Source organism: Megalobrama amblycephala, linkage group LG11 (genome assembly GCF_018812025.1).
Source record: "Megalobrama amblycephala isolate DHTTF-2021 linkage group LG11, ASM1881202v1, whole genome shotgun sequence".
Taxonomy (NCBI): domain Eukaryota; kingdom Metazoa; phylum Chordata; class Actinopteri; order Cypriniformes; family Xenocyprididae; genus Megalobrama; species Megalobrama amblycephala.
In genome coordinates, this window is record NC_063054.1 from 30,367,369 (window position 1) to 30,393,721 (window position 26,353).

Here is a 26,353-nt window from a genome sequence, read left to right on the forward strand (position 1 = left end):
TCTGGGAGGTTGCTAGGGTGTTGCTATGTGGTTGCTAGGGTACATGGGCTGGTTGCTAGGATGTTGCCAGGGTGATTTGTGTGGTTGCTAGGTGGTTGCCATGGTGTTCTGGGTGGTTGCTATGAGATTAGATAGTGATTTAGTTTGATTTGATTTAGCTTGATAGGTAGATGATGGATGGATAGATTTAGTTTGATTGATGAGTTTGAGTTTGAATGAGTATAGATATAGTTTGATAGATATAGTTAGAGAGTTAGTTAGATTTAGTTTGATAGATAGATGATAGATAGACAGATAGACGATAGATTAGTTAATTCATAAGTATCAATTTACATTCATAATCGGCCTTACAATCGTTAAGTGTGTGCGCGGCTTAAAGGGGCATCTGTAGTTTAAATTTGAATTTTGACACTTGGAGTTTGAACAGTCTTGGCTCATCTTAACATTCCGTCAATGAAAGTCAATGGGATTTTTCAGAGTTTTAATAGTCATTTTTAGGAAAACCGTAAGTCGGATCAATTAGAAAAGATATAGCACACTAAGTCCAAACAGTCTGAAGGTCTGAGCCGAATTTGGAGTTTGTAGAGTTAAAGCTCTAGGAGCAGTTAGTCAGAAATTTTAGTCTCAGAAGAAAATAGCATTACAGTAAAGCCACGCACACACTTGACGATTGTAAGGCCGATTATGAATGTAAATTGATACTTATGACTGATCGCGCTCAAACGCATCCAGTCAGAGCCAGTTGCGTTCAGTCTGCGATTACAGTCGGTGTTCAAATTCCATGTGTAAGTATTTAAATCTGCTACAATCGCTGTATGTTGAGCACAGTCTTAGAATGTTTTAGCTAGTCATTAAATGTGTGCCCGGCTTTAGTTGGCTTTCCCAAGCCAACTTAATTAGATGCTGTACATTGTATTGGCAGATACTATTTGCACCTCAGTATTTTTGTACATTAACAGGATGCAAAAATATCATAGTGTATTTCAGCATAATCTTTTCAACATAATATACAGTTCCCAAAAGTCTTGTGAAAAAATGTTTAGTATGCTTTTTGAGGCCTTATTTCAGTGACTTTTTTTTTTTTTTTTTTCAAAAACAATGCATATACATAATTCTCTCAAAAATACAAACATGTACATACTTGTTGTTCACATATTATTGTTGCCTAGTTTGTGCTGAATACAGTGTAATGAGACTTTTGTCATTAATATGTTTATAAGCAACTGAAAAAAGCACAAATGTCAGGGCATGTCAAAACTATTCCAGGACCCCAAATTAGCCTCAGACCCCAGAGGGTTAAAGGTGCCCTAGAATAAAAAATTGAATTTATATTGGCATAGTTAAATAACAAGAGTTCAGTACATGGAAAAGACATACAGTGAGTTTCAAACTCCATTGTTTCCTCCTTATATAAATCTCATTTGTTTAAAAGACCTCCGGAAAACAGGCGAATCTCAACATAACACCGACTGTCACGGAACAGTCGGGGTGTACGCCCCAATATTTGCATATGCCAGCCCATGATTGAGGCATTACACAAGGGGAGTTAGTATTACACAAGGGCAGAACGTCTGGATGTGCACTGCTGAATAATCAGACTAGGTAAGCAAGCAAGGAAAACAGCGAAAAATGGCAGATGGAGCAATAATAACTGACATGATCCATGATATCATGATATTTTTAGTGATATTTGTGAATTGTCTTTCTAAATGTTTCGTTAGCATGTTGCTAATGTACTGTTAAATGTGGTTAAAGTTACCATCGCTTCTTACTGTATTCACGGAGACAAGAGCCGTCATTATTTTAATTTTTAAACACTTGCAGTCTGTATAATTCATAAACACAACTTCATTCTTTATAAATCTCTCCAACAGTGTAGTGTTAGCCGTTAGCCACAGAGCATAGCCTAAAACTCATTCAATATCAAATGTAAACACCCAAATAAATACAATACTCACATAATCCGACGCATGCATTCAGTATGCATGACGAACACTTTGTAAAGATCCATTTTGAGGGTTATATTAGCTGTGTAAATTTTGTTTATGCAGTGATAGAGTCGAGAGCTCGGGAGGGGGCGGAGAGCGCGCGATTTAAGGGGGCCGCAACCTGAAATCGGCTCGTTTCTAATTATGCCCCAAAATAGGCAGTTAAAAAAATTAATTAAAAAAAAATCTATGGGGTATTTTGAGCTGAAACTTCACAGACACATCCAGGGGACACCTTAGACTTATATTACATCTTTTTAAAAAAAGTTCTAGGGCACCTTTAAAGCTGGACTTACCATCAATTTATTCATTTTTAAACTTAGTCAAGTATTAGTTTATGCTGTTGTATTGAAATTAGAATTGAGAATTGAGAAATTTCACTAGTATCTAAATTGTTTGTGTCATAACCTTATTTGTAAGAATAGTTACAAGGGTCAAAACAACAACAAAAAAAGAATCTTTTTGTGATAGTCAGTAAAAATTTTGGCAGGGCCAGTAAAAATCCAAACCACTGGCCAAACGGGGCCAGTATAAAAAAAACCTTAGCATTGAGCCCTTTTAGGTTTTGAAACTAAACCCACTAAACTGAACCTGCTGAATTACATAGAGAAGTATCAACCACTTACCTGTGCTTCAACAGTAGTGATTTTCCGTGTTTGCTCTGCTGTTTGACTCAGAAGGCTGGTCCCAATCTTGATCATGGTCATTGTGTGGTTTTGCACCACATCATTTTGAATATGGGCCATGTCTTGTTTGAGGTTCTCCTGGATATAGTTCTCCAGCTGTGAATGAAATCAAAAGGAATTATTTAAAATCTGTTGCATCTGGAGTCAATGATACAGGGATCTCTTCATTCATACAAACCACTCCACTGCGTAATATACATTTCCTGATTTTGTTCTGACTGCTGGGAGACTAAATGGCTCAAAACTGCCTTCTCTTTCTGTGTGGAACATCACTCTACCCTCATCAAGATCTAATGTTTGCTATTGTCAACCAAAGTATCAAGGATGGTTGATTATAAGGATGATAATACAACGTGGACTCAGTGTGTTGTTTAGTAACTTTATTTAGTAACATTATTATTGCTAATATGTAATTTAATTATTATAAACCCAAGTTATCATGGCTCTAAAGCCCACAAGGAATGTTTCACACTTATAATTTAGAAGGAGGGTTAGCTAGGGATGTGCACGAGTACTCTGACATGACAGCGATGATCGATCATGAAAACAATGATTGCCGTGGCTTAATCGATTTAAATATATTTTTGACGGACGGACACCAGTGTGGAATGTACAGTGTGAAACGGCCTCTTATGAATACCCAGGATTAATTGTTAAAGTGAGCAATGTGAAAACCCAGGGTTTAGAATGACCTAGGATTAACTATTTGAAGTTCAAAAAGATATTGTGTGTCCAAATCCATAGATTTCAATAGGGATGGTGTACCCACAAGGATGAAGAAGAAAAACCATAAGAATTTGTAAAAGTTTATATATATATATATATATATATATATATATATATATATATATATATATATATATATATATATATATATATATATATATATGTGTATATATGTGTATATATATATATATATATTAGGGCTGTCAAATAGTTAATCGCATACAAAATAAAAGTTTGAGTTAATATACAGTTGTAATGATGGGTCGACAGAATGGGAATCCATTTGCAGCTTTATTTAGCAAAGGTATACAAACAGGTGGGACTTTGGGCAAGAGCATAAACAGGGACAGGCAATGGTCGAGACAGGCGGCGAGCAAACAGAGTCGAAGAACAGGCAAGGGTCGAGACAGGCGGCTTTACAATCAGAGTCCAGATAACAGGCAGTGTTCAAGGCAGGCGGCAAGGTTCAACAGAGATAGACAGTCCAGTCGGTAACAATAGGCAGTACACAGGGAAAACGCTTAGAAATGATCACCTCGGCAAATCAAGACTTCGCGAGGTAAGTAAGCATGTGAGAGTGTTATATAGTGTGAGAGTGATTGAGTTCAGGTGTGTGTGCAATCAGTCCCAGGAATGAGGGCCCATGGGAATTGTAGTCCAAATCAATGAAGTTCAATATTCAGGTGATGGCTCCCTCCGGCGGTCCGGAGGACGAGCCGAAGGAGCCCCATTCATGACAACAGTACAGTCCAAAAGTTTGGAACCACTAAGATTTTTAATGTTTTTAAAAGAAGTTTCGTCTGCTCACCAAGGCTACATTTATTTAATTAAAAATACAGTAAAACAGTAATATTGTGAAATATTATTACAATTTAAAATAACTGTTTTCTATTTGTATATATTTCACAAAGTAATTTATTCCTGTGATGGCAAAGCTGAATTTTCAGCATCATTACTCCAGTCTTCAGTGTCACATGATCCTTCAGAAATCATTCTAATATGCTGATCTGCTGCTCAAGAAACATTTAATGTGTACAATTGTACAAAATATTTGTGTACAATATTTTTTTTCAGGATTATTTGATGAATAGAAAGTTCAAAAGAACAGTGTTTATCTGAAATCTAATCTTTTGTAACATTATAAATGTCTTTACTGCCACTTTTGATTGATTTAATGCATCCTTGCTGAATAAAAGTATTCATTTCTTTAATTTCTTTTCAAAAAAATAAAAATAAAAATTCTTACTGACCCCAAACTTTTGAACGGTAGTGTATAATGCTACAGAAGCTTTGTATTTCAGATAAATGCTGTTCTTTTGAACTTTCTATTCATCAAGGAATCCTGAAAAAAAAAGTACACAGCTGTTTTCAACATTGAAAATAACCATAAATGTTTATTGAGCAGCAAATCAGCATATTAGAATGACTTCTGAAGGATCATGTGACACTGAAGACTGGAGTAACGATGCTGAAAATTCAGCTTTGATCACAGGAATAAATTACTTTGTCAAACATATTTAAATAGTATACAGTTATTTTAAATTGTAATAATATTTCACAATATTACTGTTTTTTACTGTATTTTTAATTAAATAAATGTAGCCTTGGTGAGCAGACGAAACTTCTTTTAAAAACCTTAAAAATCTTAGTGGTTCCAAACTTTTGGACTGTACTGTATATGGGTGTACTGTGTGTAATATGTAGCCTATATATAAATACGCACAAATTAATGTATATATTTAAGAGAAACGTTATTTATGTACAAAATATTTTTTATTTATATATAATATAAATTATATAAAAATATATATAAATACACATACTTGTAAATATTTATCAAATATATGCATGAATGTGTTTATATGTTTAAATGTGTTATATATATATATATATATATATATATATATATATATATATATATATATATATATATATATATATATATATATATATATATATATATATATATATATATATATAGGCAGTCATTTCTCAGTTGTGTAAAAAATACAGTACACATAACAAATGGCTACAAAAAAGTTGACAATCACAACATGGTTGATTGTACAGGGTGTACAACATGCTACAGTTTACTGTACATAGAATAGTGAACTTACCCTCATCTAAAGTACAGGTACTGTGTAAGTTTAAAACCCCTGTAAATGATTCTTTCAGCTCTCTCTCAGATTTTGACTGGTCTGTCATCAGTTTTGCTATCAAATGTTGTCACTGTTAAACATTTTGAGAAATGTGTCTTTGTTTTGAGAACTTAACGAATGGTTTGGGAAACATGGCCAACTGAATCACTTATAATGTGTTAGCAATCAAGAGAAGCTAAAATACATTTAGATTCTTACCTAACTCTGCTATTATATTCTGTGATCGGGTGGTTCTTATTGATTTCATGTTATTGTTTCGTCGGATGAAATTCATCAATTACGAAAAGGAATCTCAGACATATTCGGATGGGATTACATTTCTCACAGGACTTCTGAGTTAGCAGGGAAGCAGTAATTTTCCGATTCACGTACATATAGGGGGAAAAATCGTAAGTGAACTTGGCTGTGAACTTGACTCTCAAAGAACTGGTTCATAAGAGTCATTTGTTAATGAAGCTGACTACACTGGGCACGCTGCGTGCGCATGCAACCATGATGCACAGTTTATTGAAAGACGAGTTTTGTTGCCATTATTTTGTTACTCTGTCTTTTTTTAGGACATCACATTGAAGCGCCGCTGCTGAAAAGCAGTAATTTAAACACTGCTTACATATTTATTTCTGTGATCATTTTGGGGGGCAGATGGGGTGGCAAAGCTTTTTCTTAGGGTGGCAGTTGCTACCCCGGTAGATCCGCCCCTGTTCCGTTCTGTAAAGTTGTAAAGAGGAAGGGATGATAGCGTTCAATTAGCGGTCCTTAAAGGGTTAGTTCACCCAAAAATGAGCAGAAGGGGGCGGTAAAGCACCAATAAGCTGGACGCCAACCGCCGTAGAAGAAGAAGCAGAATCACTGTGGATATACACAGACCCGGATGAGAAGACAATGCTGAATAAAGTCGTAGTTTTTGTTATTTATGGACCAAAATGTATTTTAGATGCTTCAAAAACTTCTAACTAACCCACTGATGTCACATGGACTACTTTGATGATGTTTTTATTACCTTTCTGGACATGGACAGTGCACCGTACCTACACTTTCAATGTAGGGACAGAAAGCTCTCGGACTAAATCTAAAATATCTTAAACTGTGTTCCGAAGACATGAGGGTGAGTCATTGATGACATAATTTTCATTTTTGGGTGAACTAACCCTTTAACAACTGTTCAAGATGAAAATTGAAAAGTGTTTTTGTTCAACTTTCTTTTCATAAATAAATAAATAGCCTAGGCCTATTTGCTTATCTTGTCAGTTTGTGAATAAAAATGAAAATGTGGACGAAAAAATAAACTATTAAACATCTTATCATTAAAGTATAAAGATTAAAATGACAGGTAATGTATATTGTATATGACGGAATTTTTACTATCCTGTCCGTCAAAATGACGGACAGTGCGAAAGTCTAACGCGACCTCTGATATATGTATATATGTATGTGTGTGTGTATATATATACTCTTGATGCAGCACTTATGCAGTTCTTCAAATGTTTTGTTATTGTGTAGTCTGTCCACACCCTTTCATGTACAGCCAATTTTATTTTACCGTTTACTAGTAAATAATATTTGTAACCAGCGTTTTACCACATGATCACAATGGGCTTTTTTAAGTTTTATTAAAAAATAGGACAATTGCTTTAAATAGTGCAGTCTCAATCTCCACCAGTATTGGGGAAAGTTACTTTGAAAAGTGATACATTACAATATTGTTAGTCCCTGCGTTAGTTACTTTTTAAGAAAAGTAATGTTACGTTACTTTTGCTTTACTTTTTCTTACCTGGGCTGGGCTTGTTTGTTTTTGTTTTGTTTTTATATAACAAAATAAGTTCTATTTTTGGGCAAATGTAAAGGCACTTTCACGCTAAAATTGAAATAAGGCTGAAGGAAATGCAAATTCAAGCTTGTACAGTAGGGGGTGCAGCTCAAACAAACCTTTTAGTTGTGCTGCCATTCTGGATCATAGAAGAATAGAATGCAGAAGAAGAAAGTTTAACACTTACTTCACCAATAAAAACAAAAAGTAAATTTTGCTTATGGTTAACTGAATCACTGAAGGTCAGCAGCAAGTACATTGGTCAATAATGTGAGATTAAATGCATACATTTGTATTTAATTATTGGAGGTTTGCGTAGTATTCTGATTTTGCATTTTACTGTTTTTATTGATTTTGATGAATACTGAATCTTTTTCGTGCAAGTGAGATGAGTATGTTCACATTTAGTCTAGAACTACAATAAGCATGTTTACACACAATGTCTCTACACTTACTCCTGATTTCTCTCAACATGACAGTAGAGCTGTCAGTCAATAATTGGGAAAACAAAGTAACTTGCATTACTTGTTTGAAAAAGTAACTCAGATATTTTGTTGTAAATTTAAAACTAATGCATTATTTTACTAGCAGTTACTTGGAAGAGGTTATCTGATTATGTAACTCAAGTTGTAATGCGTTACCAACACTGATCTCCACAATGTTGAGTGCATATCCTTGTATTTTCTCTTTCCTGTATTGAGTTCCTGAAACAAGCCAAGACTCAAACAGGATGGAAATGATGAGTGACAGGTTTCATCCTCATTGCAAACATGCAAACATTGTAAATGCTAAGATGAAGAGGGGAAAAAATGTAGTGAATTAGCTATTTGAACAATTGGTTGAATGAATGAATGAATGAATGAATGAATGAATGAATGAATGACCACATTAAGTCAGTGACTTGCTGCCACCTATTGGTGGATTTCGTTTTGTTTTAAGTATCATTTAATAAAAAAACATTGGTAACACTTTATAATAACTGCACACTATGAAGCATTAGTTAAGCATTAGTTAATAGTTATTTCATCACTTATAAAGCATTAATAGACATTAGTAAGTAGTTTATAAATACAGCTATAATTGCTTTATTCTTGATTTATAAGCATATCTATAATGTGTTTAATAACTGTATTTTCATACTTTATTAATAATCAATTTATCATTTCTAAATTAAGTATTACATTATTTACAAACCAGTTATTTAGGAGTTGTCAGTAGTTCATTTAGTAAGTGTAAGTAAATGATTAATAAACTATTTAAACATTCATTTATACATCTTATTATTTAGACACATAGTTACTTAGTGTGTTAGTAAATGTTTTATTAACACATATTCCTACTGCAATTCATGAGTAATTCAGGTAGTTATAAAACATTTAGAAGTAGTCAGTTAACTATTTTTGTGAGCTCATCTAAAGTGAGGACTATTTATGCTTTGTAAAGCTTTTATAAATGAGATTTAAAGGTTCAGTGATCTTCTGCACTGCTGATCTCTAATGTTTTAAAGTTAGTACCGAGGTAGTTTTGACACTAGGAATATGTTAATGAAGCATTTATTAACACACTGAGTAACTAATACTATATGTCTAAATAATAAGATGCATAAATGTACATTTAAATATTTTATTAATCATTTACTTACACTTCCTAAATGATCTTATGAACCACTGACAACTCCTAAATTACTGGTTTGTGAATAATGTAATACATAATTTATAAATGATAAATTGATCATTAATAAAGTATGAAAATACAATTATTAAACTCATTATAGATATGCTTATAAATCAAGAACAAAGCATTTATAGCTGTATTTATAAATGGCTTACTAATGTCTATTAATGTTTTATAAATGATGAATTAACTATTTACTAATGCTTAACTAATGCTTCATAGCGTGAGTTATTCTAAAGTGTTACCAAAACATTTAATATTTCAGCATTCAAAATTTTATCAGATATTTTATATAAAATCATAGCATTATTTCTGCATTTATAAATGCAGTGTAAATACATTTAAATACTGCTTTATATACTGTGCCACTTCTGCAGTCCAAAAATAGATTTACTGATGATACTGATATTGATTGATTAGTAGCACACTAAGCAAAATATTGTCAAATTATTGTTAGTGATTAAAAAATGTCAAGATTTCATTAATATGAGTCAATGACATCAAAAACAATGTGAAGAGGTGCTTGGGTCAGATTGCTTTCTGTCCACAAATGAACCACTCCAAAGATTTTCAATCTGGCCGAGAGCACCTCGTTCAGGCGGTCGTGGACTGATTATTTTCATGCAGATATGAGCATGATTGCAGTGTTCAGAAACACTTTACAATATGGCTCATTTGTTAACATTAGTTAATGTATTATCTAACATGAACTAACCATGAGCAATAAATTTGTTACTCTATTTGTTAATCTTTTTAACGTTAATTAATAAAACTACAGCTGTTCATAGTCTGTTCACATTACTTCATTGCATTAACTAATGTTAACAAATACAACTCTTGAATTTAATAATGTATTAGTAAATGTTGAAATTAACATAAACAAAGATTAATAAATGCTGTAGAGGTGCAGATCATTTTTAATTAATGCTAACTAATGTTGTTAACTATTTAACCTTATTGTAAAGTGTTACAAAATGTTCATATATCCTGAAACAAAATTAACAATAACACTTTACAACAAGCACAACAAACAAACATTAAGCATTAACTAGTGTTAACAAACACAACTTTGGATTTTTAAAATGCATTACTAATTGTTGAAATTACCATTGACTAAGATTAATAAATGCTGTAGAAGTATTGTTCATTGTTAGTTTAACTAATGAAACCGTATTGTAAAGTGTTACCAACTGCGCTAACTCTTCCTTGCCTTACTGATGGCATTGAAAGGAATGACGTTCATTCCTTTAAACTATGCTGTTTCCTGATTTTTAGCTGCCTGACTGAACTGATTACATTGTTCCATTGTGAGAAAAGCACACTGAAGTCATACAGTTCTCTGGCTTAAGTCTTGGTTTAAGTTTGCTTGGCATGAGTTTGATTCTAACACCTTCTCCCCTCCCCCAGAGGTCTCTCTTGACATTATATTTGGGTCTGAACCATGGTACATTTGCGTCAACGTGAGTACCATAACAAGTGCAAGCCGAAACATGCACCAAAAATTTACAAGCACAAATCAGCACTTGCATTTGTCTGCAATGAATGCATTTCAAGGGATGCGAAGCAGAGATACAGTAAATTGTTTTTATTAAGTGTTACCGGTGGCATGCAAATATGCAAATACATCATGAGTAAAGATTCACTTCCCCAAGTTAAGACTGTTGCTTTCATACCAACTGCAAACCATACTCCATACCACTTTTTTTAAGTGGAATCAGGTGAATTTCACATTTAAGTTTAGAAAACTACTTTCACAGTAACAAAACAATCCTAACTCTAAAATTATACCAAAAAAAGTGTCCTAAAATATAAGCAAATTATCTTTGAAAACCACATCTATTTATGTACTTGTTTCTCTACAGTCATGTACAAGAGGAACTTGTACCTTTTGCAGCCATTGCGTGTTGTTCTCCATGATGGTCTCTAGTTGTTCCATTCTTTGGACTGAGCTGTCGTAGTCAACCAGGTCATCTCGTTGCACTTGGTTGGTGTAGGTGCTTGAAGGACCTTCACAGTTCTGTGGTTCTGGCAGCAGAAAAGTGTAGGTGCATGGCCCGTTCTGGATCTGGTACTGCTTCTTTCCTGTTGCATCTGAATTGGTTGTAAATGCTTCCCCAGCACTAAGGCAATAAATTAGAAATAGTATGCCGATGTTCAGCATATTTGTTGAAAATATGTAATACTACTTCTATCTAAGTAAATATCTTTGTTTCTCTCTTATTAGAGGGTGGATGTTTGAAGAATGAAGACTCTAAGTCTCTACATCCAGTTGATTCTCCTTTTCCAGGATTGTGCTCGCACTCATTTATATGCCATCAAGAGTAGGAGGAGGAGACAGGGTCACAGAAGCACTCGTACAGTGTCATTTGCTCACAGGCTGATTGTACTCATCCCTCATCATTCTAGCAGGCTGTTTTCTTAACCAAGTCCTTTGTGAAGGACTGAGACTTCTCCCATGACCCATGGCCTCTAATTGAGGAGTGCTGCTTGAAAAAAGGAGGATAAAGAGCTTTCCAGCCAGACTCTGAAGCTCTTAAGTTATCCCTCTTGCCTGTATCTGCTGCTCCAACGAAAGCCAAGACAGTGGTTCTGGTTGGTGGCAGAGGACGGGGATGCTATTGTTTTATTTGTGTTTTTCTTAGAGGCTGCTGCTGGGGGAAAAAAGCTACGCAGGATGCAGCTGTATAATTCAAGTAATGCAACTTCAGCAGTGCCCAAGTCATACCAGATGACCACAAGTCCAGATGTGTTTTTTTTTTGTTGTTGTTGTTTTTTGTCCTTCCACATTCTCTTCTTCAAAGCACTGGTCCCCTTGAATGTTTGAAGAGAGATAAAGAGAGGATCTTTCAGTTGTCACTCACACTATAATTTCAAGACCATCATTTCCTGTCCTAAATCTTTAGAACAGTGGGGTCCAAAAGTCTGAGAATCTTGTCACAGAAAACTGGAAGCACATTTTTAGGTTTTTGAAAAATGTGTAAAATCTCCTCAAAAAATTATTAAAAATTCTAATATTGTTGTTAGTTTTTCATGTTAACTTGTTACTCAAAATGATATGTTGGTAATATGCTGAAAGGTGAAAAGCTGCTTGTTTATAAAAGTATTTGGCTTTCACTAAGATGACATTTGTAAAAGCTCTTACCATGTCATTTTAAAATTATTTCTGATCACCATTAATGCAGCTGCTAAAAATATTAAAGGAGTTAGTTCACCCAAAAATGAAAATTGTCATTAATTACTGGTTTGTAAAATTACATACAGTCTACATTAGTATTTGACCTTGAAAAACTAAAATATTATTAGGCAAGTCCATAAGAGCACTTCCTCATTTCATATGATCACAATATATATTGGCCTGAAAAGCTGACATGGAGGAAGAGGAAGGCAGGTGTTGTGGGAGGAAATAATTCCGCTCAGAGGATGTTTTGTTATTTAACCCCTCGGGTGTCTCCTCTGCTTGGATATTATGTCCTTGTCGTCACTTCCATTAACACCAGAGAGAACACTGCTTTATGATGACCATCAAAGCTTTTATTTGGTGTAGAGTGCATCACACACTCTTAAAAGAAGAGGTTCTATATTGAACAGGGGTTCTCAACTCTGGCCCTTGAGGTCCACTTTCCAGCAGAGTTTTGCTCCAACTTTAATCAAACACACCCTTAACAAGCTAATCAATAACTTCAGGATTACTGTAAAGATATAGATATGTGATTTTGATGAAGGTTGGACCTAAACTCTGCAAGAAAGTGGATCTTAAGGGCCATAGTTGAGAACCCCTGATACAGATCCTTAAAGGGTGCTTCATCTATTTAAGGGGTTCCCATCATGAAATATTTTTATAGTAATAATTTGATTTATAGCTCATAAACAATTTTTATATAGAAAAATTTGAAATGACCCATTAAACATGAAAGTATTATGCAATTATGCATAAAACCTTTTTTGGCATAAAGGGCTGTTTAAAATTAAGTCAAGAACTCTATAGCTGCATTCGAATGCTCAGGCAGCTGACTTGTTGTTTGGCTGCCCTATCAGACAATGAGTGATTTCGAACAGACTTTTAAGGAAGCATGTCAGTTTAATGATCTACAACTAAATTGCACTTTAAAGGTAACTAAACAAATATTTAATTACTACAATATTAAATCTTGAAATTGCATTATAAGGGTCAAAAGTTGTTCAAAAATTTACTGCAAAGGATGCATCTATGCTGCCCTCAAAAATTGGTCAGATGAAGGTATCTCAGTAGTAGACAGGATGTGACACAAGCATTGGATTAGGACATACCTTGGTGCCTTTCTACAGCCGTATCCTGTCCCGGAGACAGCATTTTTCAGTCAGACACAGCGTGTATATATAGGACCCCTTTTTTCCAAGTGTACAATTCTCACTAGAAATGCATCCAAACTTTTTTTTTCTTTTCTTTTTTCTTTTTTTTTTTTTACTTTTGACAAATTAATCTATCAAATGTCAGACCTGTGTATGTATTTGAAGGGGAATATCATAAGGAATGGAATGAAATTATTATTTTGAGCTTAAGCTTACATACTTTGTACTGTATCATGGTTCCCAACCCTGTTCCTGGACACCAACACTTCACTTTTTCAAACTCAGGTCAGTTAAGGGATACATCCAAAATGTGCACTGTTGGTATGTCTCTGGGAACAGAGACGGTGAGAGTAAAATGTGAGAAAGTAAATCCTGTAGATCCTTCTGAATGATCACAGTATTAATAACTTTGCTGCATGTCGCCAGTGGCTCTACTGTTTGGTACCTAGTAGAAATTTTTATTAAATTCTTAATTTGGACAATCTGATAATGCTTTCATCTATCAGTAACTCATTGCCATATTTAAAATTTGTTTTTTCAGCACACAGAAAATGCAAAGAAAGGCCGGCCATCGCTCAGGTGCAGGGTCTGAATCATTTTTCCGCATTACATGTGTGGGAGGGCTCCTGTTTGTTTTAGTTATTTAATGTCACAAGGAAGTTGCAGGAGGAAGGAAATTACACAATGACCTTCTTTTTCGTAAACAGTGTTTGCAACATGCATTTTATTCTGACGAGAGAGTTTGTGATTTACAAGTTTTGTGAGGCTATTTTTTCCTTTCATGACTCTAGTGATCTGCTCACATTGTGAAAAACATTTTTAAATAAAACATTAATATGGAAGCTCAATTTAATTCTTTGATGCATCAATTATTAAAGGGTTAGTTCACCTAAAAATGAAATTTCTGTCATTAACCCTCTGGAGTCTGAGGCTGATTTGGGGCCTGGAGAAGTTTTGACATGCCCTGACATTTGTGCTTTTTTCAGTTGTTCATAAACATATTAATGGAAAAAGTGTCATTACACTGTATTCAGCACAAACTAGGCTACCATAATATGTGAGGAACATGTATGTACATGTTTGTATTTTTGAAGGAATAATGTTTATGCATGTCTCAAAGCTCATCATGATGTAAATCAAACATACAGATAAAACAGCAATACTGTGAAATATTATTACAATTTAAAATAATAGTATTCTATTATATACTTTAAAATATAATGTATTTCTGTGATGCAAAGTGTCTGAACAATTATGTTACCTCTATGGCATTTCATATAGGCTTTTAGCTTAAAGCATGCACATTTGGAGAAATTTTGATGGATTCTCATATGTTTCTCAATTTTCTATACAGAGGAGTAATATTTATTCAGTATTTATTGTCATTACTATGAGCACTGGATACTGTGTTTTCAATTCATACTTGCAGCCGGAGGGCGCTCTGTACACCTTTAGTCCACAAATGTCTGCTAAAGAAGAATAGGCAATCCAGGAACTAACTGAACTAACAGAGGCCAGAGACAGAGGCCAGAGATTGCTAACTATGGCTATTCAAAACACTTTTCAAGACAATAAATACACAGTTGAGACGATATATGCATGTATTGACTGAATTTGCGTCTGAATAGCGCTGGCTCCGTGGGTGTGGCCGCATTAGCGGATAATGAGCTGAATCATGGACTTCTGACATGGCTCTCTTTTCATACAGATTACATAAACACAGAATGTTTGTTTTCGATTTGACTTGCACGATTTAAAACCTGACATTTCAAACCTGACGTTTCTTTAGACACAAGTCTAATTTTTTTTGTGATTAGTATTCACAAAGTTACAGTTCATTTTCTGAGAACTATCAGATTGGACTTCGTTCAGAGGGAGACGAGAGATCACGCATCATGTTAGTTTTCTTTATTTTACAAAAAGCACAACATTTTGTTTTTACTCTGAGTGTACACAAATAAAAGAAGATATTCCACAGATTAAAATGGTGTATAACTCTTAATTTTATGTGCAACATTGACGGAGTATTTTGAGTCTCTTTCACACTGGTAAGAAAAAAACCGCGGTGGTATCGCCGGCGATACCTCAGAGTGTTAAGTACTCACCCTCATGTCATTCCAAACCTGCAAGACCTTCGTTCATCTTTGGAACACAAATTAAGATATTTTTGATAATTTGAGAGGTTTTTTTGTCTCCCATATCTTACTACATTCAAGGTCCAGAGAAGTAGGAAAGACATTGTTAAAATAGTCAACATGTCTAGTCAGAATGCCGACTTTGTATTGGCCTGCTCCTGCGTCAGCATCACAAGCATGCGTCATGGTGCTCACATGAACAGCGTCGGCCAATACTGAGCCGTCGTTTGGACGTAAACACAAGCTCTGCATTACGTTCACTGTGTCAACTGCGTAAGAGACTGACAGGGAAGAGGAAAAATTTAATAAAATCATAATTTTTGTGTTTTTGTGGCTTCATAACATTGTTGAACCACTGTAGTCACGTTGACTATTTTAACAATGTCCTTACTGCATCTCTTGACCTTGAATCTGGTCATTTCGTTGCTTTCTATGGGAGATAAAAAAACCTCTCGGATTTCATCAAAAATATCTTCATTTGTGCTCCGAAAACGAATGAAGGTCTTGGGGATTTGGAATGACATGAGGAGTGAGTAATTAATTTAACTTTTCGGTGAACTAACCCTTTAAAACAACTCTTAAACAAAATCTTAAAGAAAAATTCGTGCAACCCCTACTTGTGTGACAGGGCAACTGCAGTTTTATTTATGACAGCATAGGGTGGGTGTACCTATTAAGTCCACCAAAATAAAAAAGTTTAAGTGTTTTTTCGTAGATATTGACATGGTTTATAAGAAAATCATTTGTTAAAATGCAAGATTTTTCTCTCATTTGAAAATGTATTAATTAGTTGATCTACATTTTAGAATATAAAATTAAGATATTTTATAAATAATGTCAGAAGTCTGGCATGGGCTTAATTAGTACTTTGGCATCATTTAGGCCAACGTGTTCCAGATAAGCCCACATCATGATTGATTCACAAAATATAAAAATGTATTGATTTTAAAGCAATAAAACATTGATATATTTATTCAGTGACAGCGAAGTATTAAAAAAAAATCATTTTACTAATGTTTGATTAGAGCCCTGGGTGGAATGGGTAGGTGTTAAAGGTGCTCTAAGTGATCCTGGGTGGAGTAACTTCCTGTTGACGTTCAAAGTGTTGTCAAACAAAACAGAGGCTAGCTAGACCCTCCCTCCTCATCCCCCTCCCCTCCGTGCTTCCTGAAACAGTCATGAACGCGCATTTAAAATCATTCTTGTCGATTATTGGCTGGAGCATGTTTATTATGTTTTGTGGTCCAGGCTGCACCAGTTTGTTTTTATTGCCATTTTTGGAGCTTGTGGCGACTACAGAGACCGCGTTTTTTTACAGTGTGCTCAGGGGACAGGCAGCTAGCGGATAGTGAGGAGATGTTTGCTGTATGTGACAAAAAATTTTTTGGCCTAAAAACACCTGACATCACTTAGAGCACCTTTAAAGGGATAGTTCACCCAAAAATGAAAATTTGATGTTTATCTGCTTACTCCCAGCGCATCCAAGATGTAGGTGTCTTTGTTTCTTCAGTAGAACACAAATGAGGATTTTTAACTGCAACCGCTGCCGTCTGTCAGTGGTATAATGCAAGTCAGCGGGAACTTGGACTATAAGAGTAAATAAAACACGACAGACAAATTCAAATTAAACCCTGCGGCTCGTGACGACACATTGATGTCCTAAGACACGAAACGATCGGTTTGTGCGAGAAACCGAACAGTATTTACCTCTCATTTTTTTACCTCTAATACACCACTATGTCCAACTGCATTCATCACTCGATTCGTTTAGTCTGATCGCACTCTGACAGCGGCAGTGATGTCTCACGCATATACTTCAATGAGAGTAAGACATCACTGCCGCGATCAGAAACTGAAGAAACAAAGACACCTACATCTTGGATGCTCTGGGGGTAAGCAGATAAACATCAAATTTTCATTTTTGGGTGAACTATCCCTTTAATGGTTGGGGGTCCAGATCGGTGGTCTGGAGCCTTATGATGGCTTGACTCTGGAATTGTAGCTGGAGTCAAGCTAGAAATTTGACCAGGTGTATCTCTGGGAAAAAAGCCAAGTTGGGGCTCCATACTCCCGGCATTGGGGGCCCACTGGGTGACTCCTCCATGCCTCGGAGTGGGTCCTGAGTTGTGCCTAGTCAAAGCTGGACAGGAAGTGGCAATATCTTGGAACCGGACAGTCTCAGGTGCCTCGGTACTGTGGGGAAAGTTGGGTCCCTCTGGGACCTCTCCATGCCCGGAGTCTCGAGCCTTAATTCGTCTTGGCTCCTGAGTTATGCCCGGTTATACACAAGGAACTTAAGGACAAAACAGGCTCAATTTAATTAATATGTGTAAATATGTCTAAATATAGTTGTAAATTAAGATAGTAAGTAAGGTAAGGTTAGTAAGTTAAAAGCACACAAAGAAATGTTATCATTAAGAGTTTCACTCTGACAATTGAGTTAAAAGTAAAAGTTTGTAATAAGAGGATTCCTTATTGAAACATAAGATGGGCTTAAATGGTAAAAAAAAAAAAAAAATGGAAAAAATGTAAGATATGTTTACATAGACATGCAGTGAGTTTAAATATAATCTGGACTAAGTATAGTAATTTTCATTGTGCACACATTGAGAAAGGTTAAGATTTTTTCATTCAGGGTTAGCTTGTGTTTGCTATAGTTTGCATGTGTTTTGTGGTGCTGTACCATTTAAGCCCATCTTTTAAAAAAAAAAAAAAAAAAAAAAAAAAAAACAAATTTTATGAAAATAATTTGTTCTACAAAACAATGTATGATGTATTTATTTTGTAAATTAATGTAAAATGAATCACAAAAGATTTATTGTTTGTAGATTATATGCTTAATTCTTTTGCAGGCTATTTTTCAGTAAGGCTAATAAAACTTATCTAATAAAACTTATCTTTTGATTTAAAGGAAAATTATAGAAAATTAGTACTATTTGTTCTAGGGGTGTAAAGGTTCTCGGTAACAAAAATCGAACCTTACCGTTCTCCACCCATGATTTGGCACGCACTTGCACCGTGGTGCAGACAAAACAGTCACTCTTTGTAAAGAGGACAAATTCATAGAAAAATTGTCAACATGCCCGTCTTAGCAAATATCCTAATAAGCAAACATAGTCAGTTATGTCTTAAGTGAACATAAACAGTACACATGCTGAAAAACTGCATGTGTAACAGTATGTACTGGATCATGCATTATGTTAAAGAGAAAATAATAGTAATATTCCTGCTGGCTGTGTTTTTAAAGTTAATCAAACAACAAATGACACAGAAATCACTCATTGCTCTTGACTGAATAGCTTTGGTAACTTCAATAGTGATTAATCTTTATTTAATTTATACAGTGAAGATAATATGCAGCGTTATTTTATATTTGATTACTTTATTCAATTTCTATACCTGAAAACTACTGTTAGATACCTAAATAACCTGAAAAGCACTGTTTATTTTATTTGAATCTTTGCTCTATTGTATTTATTTGTGCTGTTGCTTGTAGTTTGATTATTTGATCTTTTTATTTTTGTTTGACAGTTGAACCGTACTAAAACCGTGACCCTAAAACCGTAATAAAAACTGAACCATGAGTAATTTGAACTGTTACATCCCTAATTTGTTCATACACAAAAAACAATACATTTATCTCTTATTTAACATAATATCAATGTACTTTCCAAAGAAATGGCTGAACATTGCAGAAATGTTGATTTCTGAGGCGCTCTGAAACAATGTTTTTGGATGCCTTTGTGTGAGGTCCCCTGAGACGGCATGCACATGAGGGGGGCTAACTCAACAATGCCAAATGTGATTGGTATGCAATAAAAAATGTCAGTAAAGTAACAAATCACTGGATTGGTTAAAATAATGAGCAGCATAAAACATGATTTTCTCTTTTTTTCATTTGACTTCAGAGTTAAAAGTTGGCTTAAAGGGTACATAGGCTTAATGGGTACACATAAGCTTAATGGGTACACTCACCCTTCTTAAAAAATACTTCTTGAATATCTACCACTGTTGCATCATCCAAAAATACATCAACTATCCCTTTAATATTCATTCACCAGTATTCTGCTTGCTTCCAAATTCTCACACTCATACACCACTCAAACCTTCCGTAAAATAATCTTTCATAAACTTAGGAAAGGTTGAAGTGAACTACAAGGACATTCATGGGCTTTGTTGCACATGATGCGCTGTGAGAGACGTGGGCTTTGTTTGATGTTACACTTGCAGTGTGCGGTCTCACCCATCGGGATTTTCCTTACAAATGCTCTACGAAGTCATCATTTATGTGGTTTGGAATGCAGTGGACTTATATATTTAAAATATGAACCTCACTAACAGAAGGCTGCTTTCAATTTCAAATGCTGACACGCACTTTGTTTGAAGAGTGCCTGCGCATGTGGCTGTGTGCGACTCTGTGTAAGTGGTTTAATGTACTTCTATGACGCAAGATTTGTGTAAACACAGACAGTTTTGTCTTAAGGGATTAAACAGACAGGACAAACCACATTACTACTTATTTCAAAAGAGATCCGTGCATGAATGCAGCTTATTAGATCTCCCGTTGTCTATGATGTCATAATAACAATCAAGTTAATCAAGTCAACAACAGTAAAGATGAAGAAAAATCACTCACTGTTCTTGAATGGAAAACGTTCAGATAATCTTTAATACTGAAAGCACTCTTTGTTTGTGTTTGTAATAATGTTTCTTTGCTCTTTATTATTTGCTACTTGTATGTTTTGAAGTTACATTAGTTTGAAATTCTTAACATACAATTGTTTTCATTTATTTTTTTCAATTTGTAGTTATAAAAGTACTTAAATTAAGGTAACACTTCATTTTAGGGTCTTTTAACTAGTTGCTTATTAGCATGCATATTAGAATATTGGCTGTTTATTAGTAATTAATAAGCACATATTAATGCCTTATTCTGCATGACCTTATTCTACATTCTTAATTCAACCCAATAAACTTAACAACTAACTTACTAACTATTAATAAGCCGTAAAATTAGGTTTATTGAGGGAAAAGTCGTAGTTAATAGTGAATACATGTTCCTTATACTAAAGTGTTACCAAAATTACTATTAAAAATGTACTTAATTACTTATGTAAGGATATGTAAATGTAGGGATTTTAATATTTTCAAGTCAGTAAATGAATGAATTAATAAAAAAAAGTAGTTTGCACCACTCGCACCGTGTAAACATGTGACTTGTTAAAACGATACTCGAGTTAGAGTACTCGTGCTTTGTTACCTTTTTTTTTTAAAGGACATAAATATAAGTCTTTTATTTACAAGTGTTAATTAATTGACACAATGTTTTCAACAGTTATGCCTTTTACATGTAAAACCATTAAAATAACAGGTTTAACATGGTCAAAACATGTAAATTGACACAATATTATAGCCTTAACGTCTGTGTCTTTGACGTTAAACAATATGTACATATACATATACACATTAAAGGGATAGTTCAGGATAGTTCAAGATGAAAATTCTGTCATTAATTACTCACCCTCTTTTTAGTGAAATCTGAGAGCTTTAAAGAGATCGTAAATCACATTCATATGAATTGAGTGGTTTAGTTCAAATTTTCTGAAGAGACTCAATTGCTTTATATGATAAACAAAATGAATTAGGCTTATATTCACATATTAACATTTATCAGCAAACATAACAGAAGCTCAGCCAAACCTGCTTGAAGCATGAGAGCAAACCTCTTGCCGAAGCTCAAATGTGCTGCGTAACACACGAGAATTAACCTCACTGGTTCTTGCATGTCAAGCAAACATGCTCAAGCTTCTGTTTACCACAACTGATGTGTGTGTTGATGAATGTTTATATGTGAAAATAAGCATCAATTCAATCGGTTCATTATATAAAGTGATCGCATCTCTTCTGAAATTTTGGACTAAACCACTCAATTCATATGGATTACTTTTATGATCTCTTTATGAACTTGTTGAAGTGTCAAACTATCAGTTTGCATAGCTATTTTTGGAGGGACAGAAAGCTGATGGCAAAATAGCCATTGTGAGCACCCTTCTGAATCATAAAATGCCAAATGGAACAGCCTGTGGTCTTGTGGAGAACATGGGTATGCTTGGTTGAAAGCCTACTAGATTACACGTCAGTAGCTAGTGCACCATTTGGGACAAGGCAAATGGCATATTGAGAAGATACTCATATAGAATTCCCTCTTATTTAATTAAATCTTCCCCCTCCACTGTAGATCTCAACAGGATGAGATCACACTTGTTCATCTGGTATAAAAAAAAACAAAAAAACATGTTGATGTTACTTTTTTTTTTTTTTTTTGGATCCTGCATTCCTTCAGTTCTGAACTATTTACCTTAACTCCTGTTAATGGAGCTTAAACTGTCAAGTCTCCAGTGGTTAAACACTTTAAAATCCCTCCTTGACATTGTTTCAGCAGATTCCTCTTTTTAATCTGGTTGGCACACTTGAAATTTTGCATCAGGCATATTTGTAAAACAGAGCAGATTGTCCCTTTCAACTGAGTCATGGAAGTCATGGAGCACTTTCCAGAGTTTCCCCCCAGAGTGCTATGAATGTGTGCTGTGCCAACAATCTGTCTGTTATCATGCACTATTGAGAGCGCTCAGGCACAGAGAATAGCCTATTTAGATTGAGCCCAGGGAGCTGAAATAAGGCACAGAACAAGCCATCAACTCTAATCTTTGACGTTTTACCCCAATTAACTGAATACTGTGAGTCCCACAAGACCTTTGTCATGCACATGTACAACTTCAATGAAGCTGAAGACATTCATGCGCTGGAGGAGGCCTGTCACAGTGTTGAGATATAAGGTGGGCCAAGTGATATTCCTGGGGAAGAGTAATTTAAAAAAAATTGAGTATGACAATTTTTTAATAATATGGTTCCAAGTTACTTAAGAAATTATTTTTTGATTGTGAGAGAGCAACATACCTATGACACTAGGGGTAGGTCTTTTTTTATCCTCACCAGTTTTTTAAAGTGTATGGGATACTTGCTTTTTTGTACAGTTTGTAAACTTTTGTAAAATTCAAACCAAATCAGTCTCCCTCATCATGAGGAATGCTTGCAGGTTCACCACATAGTAGTGGGAACTTTGATTACATAGCTGGGCCAGGCTCTTAGAACAATGTGAAAGTATGCTGGCCTGAACTCTATGCACGTATTGCTGAAGGAAAAGGCTTGCAGGTCCCCCACCCTCTTGAACGCAGTAAGGAGGGCAGTCTTCATGGAAAGGGCACCATGCTCAACTGACTCAAAGTGTTATAACGGATCTCTCCATAGGGCCTGTAAGACCAAAGAGAGAAAAGAGGATGAGGCGCAGTCTTCGAAGATTTAACCTCTGCCCCTCTCTCAGGAACCTGATAATCAGGTCATGTTTCTTCATGAGGACCTGCCATCTACTGTGTCATCGTTTGCTGCTATTGTAGCAAAACTTTGAGGGTAGAAGCAGATAGCCACTTCTCCAGGCCCTCTTAAATACCTTCATGGATGCCCTCCCCACCCCCCACCCAAAAGAACACTACATCATGAGAAGGTGCCATTTTAAGGCATGTAGCAGGGCAAATATCACGTTCAACAACTCTAGGCAGTTGATGTGCCAGTGCAGACGGGGCCCCTGTCCAGTGCTCTGAGATTTCACGTCAGTTGCATATAATGCCGACCATAAGATAAAGTAATGATAGCACCACAAATGACAAACCATATTCAGCTAGCTTTTTATTAGCCTTATAAAACTCGATCAACTGTTAAAACAAAACACCACAACTAGTGGAGCCTAAAATATATATTTAAACATATGTGTAACTAACAACACACACACCCCTAACCAATAACAGTTAAACTCTTGTAACCTAACAAGGCGCAATATTTAATTAAATTATAAAATAAATATTAAACAAACATAGTAATAAAAATATAGCTGCAAGCAGCAATTACGGGGCCAAGCAAAAAAGGCACAGCAAGCCAGCCAAGATGGCTGGGAGCATCAGACCAGCTGCAACAGTAAGCAATTAAAGACCTATTAGGATCATTTTAGGCAAAAGAGCTGAAAAATGATTTATACAGTCAATAATAAAGATTTAATGGTTTATCACTTTTGATCAATAGGTGGTGCTGTGACCAAATTAATGTGGTATGGTCAGAGTGAGGTAGCAATGACACTCGCTAAGGATATGACTCCCGTGAAAATAAGTCAACCAGATCAAAAGTTATAAACATATGAAAAAAACACTAGGTGGCGCTGGTTTGAAACTTCTCAGGCTCCTTCGGGACCTTGTGCTGATGACTCATACCGAGTTTCGTAACAATACGCTAATGCGTTCATAAAATACAGCATTTTTGCACAAAATTCAAAATGGCCGACAACCAAAATGGCTGATATGGGAAAATTGGATATCATTCGACTCGGCATGATGCCCCTAATCTAACAAGACCAAATTTATGATTTTTGGACAAACATATTTGAAGCTATAAGCAAAAATAATGGCTATTTTGGCTTTTTTGAATCTCCAGACCAGTAGGTGGTGTTGCGACGAAACTCAGCATGTAGGCTCTGGTCTTGCTTGGGATGATTTGTACGAAGTTTGGTCTAAATATGATCAATCATTGCAGAGATACAGCCATGAGTCCAAACTGGGTGCTCTGTGTTAAATTAATTTGCGTGTTTTTTGAGAATGGTTGAGTTTATCAAAAAGCTTTTGATAACTTTTTGCCAGAATGGTCTGAAGATGATCTGGTTCAATTTTCATAATAATCAGACCAACAGCCTAGGACGAGTTCGAAAAAGTAGGTTTTTCGCAAAATTCAAAATGGCGGACAAACCATAAGTCGAAACCTAGCATGTTTGGTATCGTTAGACTCAGCAGGGATTCAGGAGTCTAACGTCATGACTCTTTTGAAAATAAGTTGACCACACCCATATTGATAAGCATTTGAATATTTGATTTTACCACTAGGTGGCGCTGGTCCGAAACTTCTCAGGCTTGTTCAGGGCATCGTGCTGATGACCCATACCGAGTTTTGTGGTGATATGCTAATGCATTCATAAAATACAGCATTTTAGCACAAAATTCAAAATGGCCGACGGCTAAAATGGCTGATATGGTAATAATGGATATCACTCGACTCGGCATGATGCCCTGAATCTGACGTGACCACATTTATGATTTATGGACAAACCATTCAGAAGTTATTAGCATAAATAGACATTTTTCGTATCTCTGGGCCAGTAGGTGGCGCTGCACCAAAACGCTGCAGGTTGCCTCAAGTCATGCTTATGATGACATGTACCCAGTTTGGTCTGAAAACGATAAAGCATTGTGGAGATATAGCCTCAAGTCTGATTTTGCGAACTTTTTGTTTAATTCATTTATGAAGTTTTCAAGAACGGTTTGTTATATCAACAAGCTTTTGATAACTTTTTGTTGGCATGGTCTCAAGATGATCTGGTTCAATTTTGATGATAATCAGAGTAACAGTCTAGGAGGAGTTCGAAAAAGTAGGTTTTTCGCAAAATTCAACATGGCGGACAAACCATAAGTCGAAACCTAGCAAGTTTGGTATTGTTGGACTCAGCAGGGATTCTGGAGTCTAAGGATATGACTCATTTGAAAATAAATTGACCACACTTAAAGTGATAAGCATTTGAATATTTGATTTTACCACTAGGTGGCGCTGGTCCGAAACTTTTCAGGCTCGTTCAGGGCACCGTACTGATGACCCATACCGAGTTTTGTGACGATATGCTAATGCGTTCGTAAAATACAGCATTTTAGCACAAAATTCAAAATGGCCGACAGCCAAAATGGCTGATATGGTAATAATGGTATTCATTCGACTCGGCATGATGCCCCGAATCTGACAAGACCACATTTATGATTTATGGACAAACCATTCAGAAGTTATTAGCATAAATAGCCATTTTTCATATCTCCAGACCAGTAGGTGGCACTGCGTTGAAACACTGCATGTTGCCTCAAGTCATGCTTGTGATGACTTGTATGAAGTTTGGTCAGAATACCATAAATCGTTTTGGAGATATAGCCTCAAGATTGATTTTGCGAGCTCTTCATCAAATTCATTTGTGCCCTATTCGAGAAAGGTTCGATCTATCAAAAAGCTTTTGAGAAGTTTTTGCAGTCATGGTCTGAAGATGATCTAGTTCAATTTTGGTGATAATCGGAGTAATGGTCTAGGAGCAGTTCGAAAAAGTATGTTTTTTGGAAAAATCAAAATGGCGGGAAAATTTTCATGACGGAAAATGACGTCATAGGGTGCATTCAAATCGGCATGAGCCAAGGAATCAGAGGACAAAAGAATTTTGTTTCTAGCCCTTACGGTTCAAAAGTTATTAACATAAACAGAAGTTCAACTTTGCACAGCTGGTGGCGCTAGAGGGATTGAGTTAGAGACACCAAATTAGCTATAGACACAGTTCAGACTGTCCTCTATCAGTGTGCCAAATTTCATAACTTTTTACCATACGGTTCTATGGGCTGCCATAGACTCAAGAGCGGAAGAATAATAATAATAAATATAGCTGCAAGCAGCAATTACGGGGCCAAGCAAAAAAGGCACAGCAAGCCAGCCAAGATGGCTGGGAGCATCAGACTAGCTGCAACAGTAAGCAATTAAAGACCTATTAGGATCATTTTAGGCAAAAGAGCTGAAAAATGATATATACAGTCAATAATAAAGATTTAATGGTTTATCACTTTTGATCAATAGGTGGTGCTGTGACCAAATTAATGTGGTATGGTCAGAGTGAGGTAGCAATGACACTTGCTAAGGATATGACTCCCGTGAAAATAAGTCAACCAGATCA

At 35.5% G+C, this 26,353-nt stretch overlaps 2 protein-coding genes across 4 annotated transcripts in view; one reads left to right on the forward strand and one right to left on the reverse strand.

Moving 5' to 3' along the window:
* The window catches only part of angpt2a (angiopoietin 2a), a 52,305-nt gene extending 40,997 nt beyond the window's left edge, over nt 1-11,308 (reverse strand). For both annotated transcript variants that reach the window (XM_048207390.1, XM_048207389.1), the window contains exons 1-2: nt 10,926-11,308; nt 2,615-2,770 (exon numbers count right to left, since the gene is read on the reverse strand). In XM_048207390.1, coding sequence (XP_048063347.1) covers nt 2,615-2,770; nt 10,926-11,201 — 432 coding nt within the window. In that variant the 5' untranslated portion in view covers nt 11,202-11,308. The remainder of the gene's footprint in view (nt 1-2,614; nt 2,771-10,925) is intronic.
* Nucleotides 1-12,774, forward strand: part of mcph1 (microcephalin 1) — a 184,541-nt gene extending 171,767 nt beyond the window's left edge. Inside the window, exon 14 of one of the 2 annotated variants that reach the window (XM_048207387.1) lies at nt 11,265-12,774. In XM_048207387.1, the coding sequence (XP_048063344.1) occupies nt 11,265-11,279 (15 nt within the window). In that variant the 3' untranslated portion in view covers nt 11,280-12,774. The remainder of the gene's footprint in view (nt 1-11,264) is intronic. The other variant, XM_048207386.1, reaches the window with a different exon arrangement.
* Nucleotides 12,775-26,353: the final 13,579 nt, after the last annotated feature.